This window comes from Schistocerca americana, chromosome 7 (assembly GCF_021461395.2).
Source record: "Schistocerca americana isolate TAMUIC-IGC-003095 chromosome 7, iqSchAmer2.1, whole genome shotgun sequence".
Lineage (NCBI taxonomy): Eukaryota > Metazoa > Arthropoda > Insecta > Orthoptera > Acrididae > Schistocerca > Schistocerca americana.
This window is the reverse complement of record NC_060125.1, coordinates 426,636,309-426,647,010: the sequence shown is the minus strand read 5'-3', so window position 1 is coordinate 426,647,010 and position 10,702 is coordinate 426,636,309. Positions and strand designations below refer to the sequence as shown.

General features: G+C 38.1%; 1 protein-coding gene across 2 annotated transcripts in view; it reads right to left on the bottom strand.

Annotated features, from left to right (window-relative positions):
• Positions 1–513: 513 nt before the first annotated feature.
• LOC124622239 (protein AF-9) overlaps positions 514–10,702 on the bottom strand; it is a 108,889-nt gene continuing 98,700 nt past the window's right edge. For both annotated transcript variants that reach the window (XM_047147892.1, XM_047147893.1), the window contains one exon: positions 514–3,227. In XM_047147892.1, the coding sequence (XP_047003848.1) occupies positions 3,114–3,227 (114 nt within the window). In that variant the 3' untranslated portion in view covers positions 514–3,113. The remainder of the gene's footprint in view (positions 3,228–10,702) is intronic.

The following is a 10,702-nucleotide window of genomic DNA, read 5'->3' as shown; positions in this document are numbered from 1 at the left end:
GAGAGAGAGAGAGAGAGAGAGAGAGAAGGGAAAAATGGGAAGTACAACATGCATTTTTTTTCCACTGGCTTCTCTCTCTTTTCAATCTTGGTCATATTTTATATTACATTTTAAATTCTTTAAGTAGAAACTTTCTCTTCTCAGTGCCACCAGTACATCATTTGACAAAATAATTTCATGAAAAAAACCTGACTGAGACTCAAACATTTTAATGTCATGTGACTAAACAGATGAAGCAATTCTTTACATGTAATAATGCTCAAAGTATAACAACCCACTAATTGTAAACCTGTGTTCCACTGCAACCATTCCCTATGTGTAACTGTCATACTTAATTAAAAATACAAGAAAAATTATATTATATACTGCACAGTGGATGTTTATTATATGTTAAAGACACCCACTGAAGTAGTGTAAGATGCATCACATACCAAGTAAACAAAAAAACTCTGTAATTTAAGAAATTACAGACAATCAAATTAGTGCCAAAGGCACTCAATAAAAGGCCAAGGCTGAAACAACTTTAATCATTTATTCAATGTCTGTTTTTCTGCAGGAATAAACAGAACAGATTAAACAAAAAGCACACACAACATAAATACTTAAACTTTCTATCAATTGCCAGTTTTTGTCAGCATGTCCTGTTTACTGCAAGTAACCCCATCAGTCAAGCAGTTCTGTATGCTTATTTTTCTCAAATCGCAGGATATCAAATGACTATTCTACATTGCATTACACATTTTTTAATTCAATTAACGAACTGATCTCTCATGTAAATTTGTATACCTTTACAATTTCCTTAGTGAGTTACATTCCATTCACAACTAAACTCTTCCTGATGTCTTTGGAGCATGGTTTCCTTCCTTTATACTAAATTTATAATCAGAATGAGGGGCAATTACACTCACATTAGAGAAAAAAAGGGTGGAAAAATGACACAAAAAGTTAGTATTCAGCATGAAAAAGCAATAGGTTTTAAGAAATGTTAAATGTAATAAGGGTGGAAGATTATAAATTCTGCTTTAAGGGAAAACTATTCTGTAAGTAATAACTGCTTCCATTTTTCACATATTAAATTTTTTATAGTCTGAAACATCAATTTTAAATTCTGACACACATATATGTTTGTTCACAACTGTTGAATCATTTTATGTGTACCAACTACAGCTCAAATAAATGTTCCATGTTATGACTGGACTCAATGAAGAAACTGTGTTTACAGCCCAGTAATCAATGAAATTAACACTGTAATATTTTGGACACAGATGAAATACTCTTTTCTTTTTTGTAACTATCAAAAATGCTCCTTTCACTTACTGGTTTTAAACAGTTACAACAAATAATACAATTTTCTTAACAATTATTAGGCCTATCATATCACCAGTAGGCTTTACAGTACTCAAGGACACTTTAATGAAAACTTATCACAGGTGTATTTACTACACAGTACAATTAACAATGATGAAACATATCCGGGAACAAAATGTCACATTTCATGACAAACATTAGCTTGGAATTTATCTTCATTGTATAATGTACAAGTATTATTTCAAAATGTTTGAATACTGGAGCATGGAAAAAAACCAAAGGATTTTAAAACTCAGTAAACATTTGACATCACAATAATCTTTGGGAGTTCTGAATAAAAAATCTTGTGAAATATAAGAGAACAGGTTGACATTGGGCAACTTCCTTTCAGAGGTGCACTGCTCCCACAAGAAGAAGAAGAAGAAGAAGAAGAAGAAGAAGAAGGGATGAAAGTAAGGGTGGCTGCAGTAAACTGTAGGTGTATTTTTGTAAAAATTCAATGAAATTTGTTGTATAACAACAATATGTAAATACTAAATAGGGTTCCTGAGAAATTGATGTTTTTAAATGAAATTTCTATTAAGTACATATCTGAATCAGTTACAAATGGACACCTCACATCCAGTGAACACAGTAAAATTGTGATGCATGCTAAATGAAAATGTGAGATCATTATTATAAGGTGACATAACTAAACTTGTTAAATCATAGTAACAAATTTTAAACAATAAATTGCAACTGCAACAATAACATTTTCAACCATTATCTTTTTTACAGAAAGAGACAACACACAACAAATTACACATAAAAAGTTACGCTACCATAAACTGAAACACAACAGTGTATGATACAAAATAGAAAACAAAAACAAGATAAAAAGCAGTCTAATCACAATTATTAATCAAGTTCCTCATGTCATTCATGTAAAGTAATGTGAGATTGCTTTTTTAACAGGTGGCATTCCATAATGACACTGTATTACATACAGAAGAAGAAAATGCTGTTACACAAACGCTGCTGCATTTTTTTACGAACTACTCACTCTCACCAGACAGAGTGAAGCATCTTAACTGCCTCTGTCAGGAGTCTGATAACAATTCACTGTTACTTCTGCTGTCTGGTGAGAAAAAAAGCAATCTTCATCAAGATATATACTGTAACTTTCAATGTATGCCCTCAACTTGGTGTCTTCCTTAGCAGGTACTGCCAATCTTGTCATCAAATTTTTCATATAAAAGCTAAAAGTGTGATGAAATGGGGAATGCACTATTAAAAAACCAGTTACAGCAATATGGTACTACATGCATTTGATTGCTGCAATCACAGTGATTAAAGATACCACAGTTCAAGAGTGCTGTTGATGCAGTACATACTGAATACCGTTACACATAACAGTGACTGATGCACTGTTTTCATATGCTCCACAGAACCCTAACTTATAGAGAGTGGTAAAATACTCTCTAATTTCATCGGAACACACGCAATAATTACTGCTTTGCAGTACTGCTACCACTCAAAAAAATACTTCAGGGAGCAGAGAATTACATCAAAACTCCTGTGAAACTCACATAAAGGCATTCACACAGTACTAAAGCTGATAAATATCAGCTACAGGAATAACCATCCTTAGTTACACACTTTTATTCAGCTCTTTTCTATTCTATTTGGCATCACTGTATAATCACCACAGTCACATACTAAGTACGTGTTACAGATGCCCATGTTATAGTGAAACTACATGCAGCCATGGTTGACTGATGATGTGTTTCCAGGTACTAGACTCCTTCATCCATGAATGGCTGCTGTCAGGAGGGGGCAAAGAATTCCTGCAGCTTGCGAACTGTGCTTCGGTCCAATGTACAGAGATCAAAATCAAAAGTCTTCTTTGTTATCTCATACTGGCCTGTTTCTGCAATAACCTGTTATGGGAAAAGAAAATTACTACTTGCATTCTTCACATAATATCTCAAAAATTTTTTAAAATGTTACAAAATGAAATTCATGATAAAACAGAGTGTATGAATCCTTCTTGTCTGATGGCCCCTGCGTTTTACGTTGGTGCATAAGTTCGTAGCGTTATTGTTCTGCACGTTGGTATGCCAGATGCTCTGTATTTATTTATTGATTGTAATCTTTTCTTTGTAGTTTACTGATGCTATTTGAGTTTACATACTGCTATTCTGTCATTTGGAGATAAAGTGACTAGAGCTGTGGACGCTAGAAGATGGACGCCCAAGTGAAGAAATTGGAACATTTCCGACATATTCTTTTGCTTGAGCTCAAAAGAAGGGTGACAGCAGTGTAGGAAGCCAGAAACACTTGTGCCATGTATGGGCATAATGCCACTGGGCAGAGCACAGCAAGAAACTGGTTTTCACATTTTAAGGAGGATCATTTTGGAATTAGTGACTCTCCATGCTCAAGAGGACTTCTAGGGTGTGATGAAGATCATGTGAGTGCATTAATCCACAATGATCCATACTAGTGTACTCAAGAACTGGTAAATGTGATAAACTGTGTAATCATTCCACAATCATGTGGCATTTGCATGCAATGAGAAAAGTTCAAAAATCGAGTGTATGGGTACTAGGGCTGTTGATATTTTTAAAAGTACTGGGAATCTAATATATCGATATTTTAGACATCATCATTATCAGCTCTCCACATATCGACAAAAGGTATTGTGACATATTGGCCTAAAAAAATATCGGCTGCACAATGCAAATATATTGCCGGTTTTATAGCTGTATATTTAAGTATTGATTTATTATTAGATATTCTGTACATCAATGTGCTGACAGCCTGCCTATACCCCTTAGAGCAAGAGTTGAGAGAAAAACATTTAATCTGAAAATCTGTAGGTTAATAATGGGACTCTTTACAGATAAAAACTTGTATTACAATATTTTTTTGGTCAACTGTTGTGTTGTTAATTAACAACTGTGTACATTGTGCATTGTCATGCAATATTTCATTTCAGGTAACCTCTCATACCTTATTTTCTTAATCTGTCATTGGCTACATGTTGAAATGATACTCTTAAATTAAACTGTGTGGTAAAGGTAAATGTTGCGGTTTCTGTTATTAGTGCCAAGCACCAATCACATCAGCATTTCCCCTCACATGTCCCCACTACCGCAAAGGCCAATCTTGTCATTTAGATTTTTGTTCGTCATTTTCAGCAACTGTTTTTTAAAGAATGCTGATGTGAAAAAATAGCAAACAAGTTGGATTCAAAATTGTTTTTTAATGCAACTGGTGTGCTATTTCATCACATAGAAAAAAATCTTGTTATTCCATTCACACAGCTAAGCACCCCCCCCCCCCCCCCATACAATTGGACTACTTCTTTTGTGCCACCTATATTTGCTTCAAACAGTCAAAGAGGAAGACTAGACATGATGAAAACTCAACATAAAATAAAAATATCGGCACTCAATATTGTCATATTGATGTCGACATATTGGGAAAGAACATTTCACTGACATATATCGATATTTTCTGGGGGAAATATCAATACATCCATATTTTATAAACAGTCCTAATGTGCACCGCATGCTCTAAGCCAAAATAAAAAAAATCAGCAGAGTGGCCATATGTGCATTTCTGCATGCTCATCATCAATTGGCTCGTGAACAACATTGACTGTTTCTAATCTGTATTGTTACTGGTGACGAGAAATGGTGTCTTTAGGCTAATATAAGGAAAAGAAAGGAACGGTTCAGCCCAAACAAAGCAGCAAATCCTCATACAAAAGCCACAAAAGATAATGTTATGCATTTGGTAGAACAGCAATGGTGTGGTGTACTAAAAATTACTCCCCCACATTGTAACCATCAATGCTGCCATTTATTGTCAACGACTGAGGTGTCGTGCTCATGCAATCCAAGAACAACAACCAGGAACAGTGTGTGAAGTGATGCTTCTCAACAATAACACCTGCCTGCATTCTGATAGACTGACAAAAAGCAATATACGGGAAATGAGTTGGGAAGTCATTTGGCACACACCTTATTCACCTGATTTCACACCCTCAGATTTTCATCTTTTCTGCTCTCTATTGAACAACCTTCAAGCAACATTTTTTCTGGATAAAAAAGCACTCCGAACATAGCTCAACAAGTTCACTGCCTCAAAACCACATGATGTCGACAGTCAAGGAACCAAAAAGTTAGTCCAGCACTGACAGACTGTTGTACATAGTGAAGGAGAATATATTGTTATGAGTGTCTGTTGTGTTTATTAAATTTATGGAAAAACACTATGAACTTATTCACCAACCTAATACTTTTACACGAGGCAGGCAATTAAGAGTGTTTAGGTTTCATCATGTCACTTACAGCATCTATAATATGTAACCAGCATAAAATTATAATTGTAGGTGATATTAATATAGATATATGGCCAAAGAGAAAAAATGTGATTCATTTGGTTTATTCTCTGAAGTTATTAAACTATTATTGTCTCAATGAAAAGCCCACCAGACTAAATGTGTTTCTGGATAATATAATTACTAATGTACAAGAGACACTCTTGAATGCAGATGTTACAGAACTGTAAATATCAGGGCAGTGGCTTCGATTGGAAAGCTCAACTCTCTATATTGCTGAAAGACATGTGAATATTGACTTCAGTGTAAACAATTATGACAGATCAGTCAAAAGAAATGGACTGGTCCCATATAATGCATAATAATAAAACAACTGATAAATGATTTTCCATTTTCCTAATAGAGATTAAGCACTTAGCAGAAAAGATGTGCCCCACTGTAATCAAAAGATATTACACTTAAGCATAATCAAACCAACAGTGGTACACCTCAAAGCTTAATACACTCAGGTAACTACTATTCATTATGAAAGATAAGTCTCACGCAACTGACTGGGACAGAAAAAATAAAAATAAAATAAAATAAAAAAACTGCTTAGTACAGTGCAAATGAAGTTTACATTAAATAAATTAAAGCAGTGTGGAATGTCATTAAAATGGAAATTAATAATACAAATAAGGAAAGCAGTACCTCTATTGACTGTGTTACACTCAATGAATATTTCTTGAATTCCACACTGCACATGGAAGCCCTGCTCACTCATGCCAAACAAACAAGTAAGAAATTTACTCAGAACCTAATCATTTTAAATAACATTCACAGATTGATACACAAAACAAGCAGTTCAAATAGAAGATTATTTTGATTTAGTAATTTCAAAACAAAGTGTGTAGCAAAGGAAATCAAAGTGCCATTTCTCTTACTGTGGAAGTACTAGATTAAGGAATTTTCCCAGAACATCATGTGCTCAAAACGTTACATTACCTATCTAAAAAAAACACCATCTGCAGACCCATTTCAATAGCACTTGTCATAGCCAAGATAATAAAAAATTGTATGCATAAATAGTAGAATGCAACAAAATTTTAAATGAACAACAGCTTGGATTCAGGTATCACCTGCCAACTATAAAAGGAATTGAAGCTTTGGTGAATAATGTTTATCCAGGGTACAGAAAAGGGTATCTATGTCTGGCACCCTTATCGATTTAAGCAAAGCATCTGCCTTAGTGTCACATGACATAATCTTCAAAAAGTTAAAATATTGTGGCATAGATGATAAATCACTCAGTCTATTCAATCTTATTTCAGCAAAGGGTTGACAGCTTATGTATGCATATATGCAAAGAACAGCAATACTCCCAATAAAAAGAGATTCTGTTATTGGACATTTCCTGTTTATTACCTACATTAATGAGTTCTCAAGTTACATACCGTGTATGTCTCATGACTCCACATGTAACACAACAAAAGAATCATACAGAAGGTGCAACATATGTGAGGTCTCACCTCACCCAAAACAAAATAGTGCGGGTGAGACAGTGCTTATAGAGGCTCAAGTCACCGGAAGACTAAGCGATGGAGACTGTTCTGTGTGCACACTTCCTACTTCCAATCTCTAGTGGCCAGCCTACAATGATACAGTTACAGTTGATTTAAGTACACATGCGTGGTGACACTATGCTTGGCATACTCACTCTTACACGCAATGGTGCAATCACTAGCAGCAGGATACAGAACAGCTCTCCCTTGTGCAAAGAGGGCACCCAGGCGACGAAGGAGAAGCTGGTGGCCTGATGAGACACACACCCATTGGATCAAGAGCAGCGGCAGCCGGTGCTGACAGAACGAAATGCCAGGTGGACACCGCAGCATAGAGCTGGAATGCGCAGAGACATGGGCATGTACAAGGGCACTGCACCCGTGTGGTGCTTGCACCTGCGAACCGGTAGCTTCCAGCTGTGAGTGTGGGCGCAACTGATCAAAGTGGCACTCCAGTAGCCTGTCGGCTGTACTGACGTCACAAAGATGGCACTCCGGTGGCAGACAAATATGACCGGTACCCACTTCGACCAGCGACCAAACCCTTCTGTCCACACCGGTGATCCCGGCGTGAAGCAGTTGGACGAACCCGACCGTGGCATGTGGGGCAAAGGTTGCTGTTAATGGTGTAGTGTTCTTGGCTGCCAGCCATGAAGCAACACAGCCGGGCCTCTGCTGCACCATAGGCATGAAGCAATGGCTTAGCAGAAAATGGATACAGGTGTCGTCTGGAGAAGAATCCACAAAAAAATTTTTCATTTGGGACTTGAACGTAGGCACTAGTCTTTCCAACTCAACATTTGATTGAGGGTGGAATGGCGAAGCCATAACAAGATGAATGTCGTAATGGGAACAAAACAATTGAAAGGTGTGTGAAACGAACTAGGACCAAATATTGTACACTAAGATACAGGGCAAGCCCTCAACAGAAGAACCCTCAAAAGCATATAAATTGTTATCGAAGCTGATGTTTGCACACACTGGAGTATGTAAGGAAACTGGGAAAATGCATCCATAACCAAGAGCCAATAGGTATTCAGTAAGGGACCTGCAAAGTCTACATGAATGCATTCCCATGGCTGGTGTGGAGTGGGCCACGGGAACAGACACACCATGGGAGCTGCCTGTTATTGGGTACACTGCTCAGAAGCCGTGAGAAAACAGACAATTTTGCCATCACCCTGGCCAAAAAATATGTCTCCTAGCTAACTGTTTAATGTGTGAAGCTCCCCAATGGCTCTGATGGAGAAGGTGTCTCGTATGAATTGTGAGGTTGAGACAAGAAAACCAAGGGTTTATGGTAAGTAATAAGGTGAAACTTGGAGCAGTACAAAAAAACATGAAATTTCTGGGAAGCACAGACTATGGGAAAAGGCAAATGCAACAAGTTATTCACAGCCGTCGGTATATCATTGCACTGGGACCGCGTCGAAACCGCTCTGTGAGGTGTTAGGCCCAAAACTATGTGCTGGTTCAGAGAGAATGTAGCTACACAAGGGGCCAAGAGTAGTTTGGATTTCAACATCTGAAAAGCACGTTCACAATCTGGGCTCCAGCAAGAAGGTACATTCTTGTGTAACAAGTCGTGTAACGGTTGGATCAATGTGGCCACCCCTGGCAGGAATTTGCAGTAGTAGGTTATCTTCCCTAGGAAGGCCTGAAGCTCCTTCAAGGATGACAGCCAAAGCATAGGTTTAGCAGTAGAGGTGTGGTCAGACAGAGGGCGAACCCCATCCCATGAGACCTCAAACTCCAAATAAACATAAGAAGATAGGAAAAACTGAAATTTCGTGAGGTTAGACTGTATGCCTGCTGACCATAAGGCAGAAAACAATGTGCAAAAATTTTTCAGGTCATTTTCCGTGGAGGAGCGCATGACAGCAATATCATCCAGATAATTAATGCAACCTGGGTTGAGCATAGTCAGTTGATCTAAAAATTACTGAAAAATAGCAGGGGCGTTAGCCACACCAAAAGGAAGGTGTAAATATTGATAGAGACAAAGAGGATCACTCAAAACCAGAACTTGCCGAGGCCCTTCATCCACAGGAACATGCAGAAACACTTCAGACAAATCAATTTTAGAAAAGTATGGCCAATCAATATTTTCACCAACAGTTCCTCCTGATGTGAGAGAGGATACATATCCACGATCGACTTTGCATTGACAATAGTATTGAAGTTTCCACAGGAGCAAAGTTTCTCTGACGGTTCTGAGTTACAACCTGTGGAGAAGACAATTCACTAGCCATAACAGGTTGCACGTACCACCACTAGAGATTGAAGCTGTGGCAAACCTAAACTCACATAGGTTTGAGAATTCAATTACATAACTGCGGCACCTGTGTCCACCTGTAGCCACACTTCGTGAAAAACACGTAGCTCGTTAAACAACTTGGGAGAAGTCACAAGCATTGGAGTCACACAATAACGTCCATGTCCACATCCTGAACAACTTTCAGCGAACAACACATTGAGAAAATGTGGCCTTTCTTTTGGCAAGCATTACAAGTGGCCCAGCGCTTACGGCATGCCGAACATTCATGCTGGACAAAATGGATTATGGAAACAGAGAATGCTGAGCTGGCACTGAGGTGGTTCAGGCTGCTTGGACCAAACTTGGGCTGCTTGGTGCCAGGCCACATGTTAACCACTGCCATTGCCACTTCCTCGTGCAGGCTATCTGTCATCCTAGTGTGTGCACTTGTGACACTACTCCCACATTGCCCCACACTTCAGTTGAGAAACTTCAAAAGACTGTCCTATTTGCAAAACTTCAACCTACGAGGAGTTTCACAGAGTAGAGCTTTCTGGTGCACTTCCTTGTCCGGAGCTAAACAGATAATTGTCATGCACCAATGAATCTGCATCAGAGTCATTATGAGCATCAGAAACAAACTGACACTTTTGACTACAGCCCTAAAATTCGGCTGGACAGTTCCTGTACGACTGGTTTGGTTTCTTACAGCATTGGCAGGCTTCAGTTCATGCTGCTATGACACGCGTTCATATCCAATCGTAGTTGAACAATAAACTGCACATATGATCAAAAGTAAGAGCTATCAGTTTTTGTAAATGGGCAAGCTGATACAGTAATTGATACACTTTAGGTGGAATCCACAAGAGGGATAAGACTGCACAAATTCGAGTCTGTCACAATGACCGCCAAAAAAATGCTGTATGAATCTTTTTCATAAGCTTCCCAATCCTCAGCTGAATCGTCATACGGAGGAAAAGTGGATGGATAGACCAGTGGAGTGGTATCCCATCTGTTAACTGAAAGTGACAAAGTGATCTCTGCTGAAGTAAGCTGTTCAATCACGGCCAGCAGCATGGCGTCCACAATGACTGAAACTGATGAAACTGCACTTAAAGACTGCACATACAGAAACCATCCCATCCTCTGCGCCAATTGTGTAGTAACCAAGAAATACATGAAACCGATCCAAGTAACACAAATATGGCTTTATTCATAAGTCTCTGAACAATAACAGAATTAATCCTCTTGTGCTTCCACATGTAA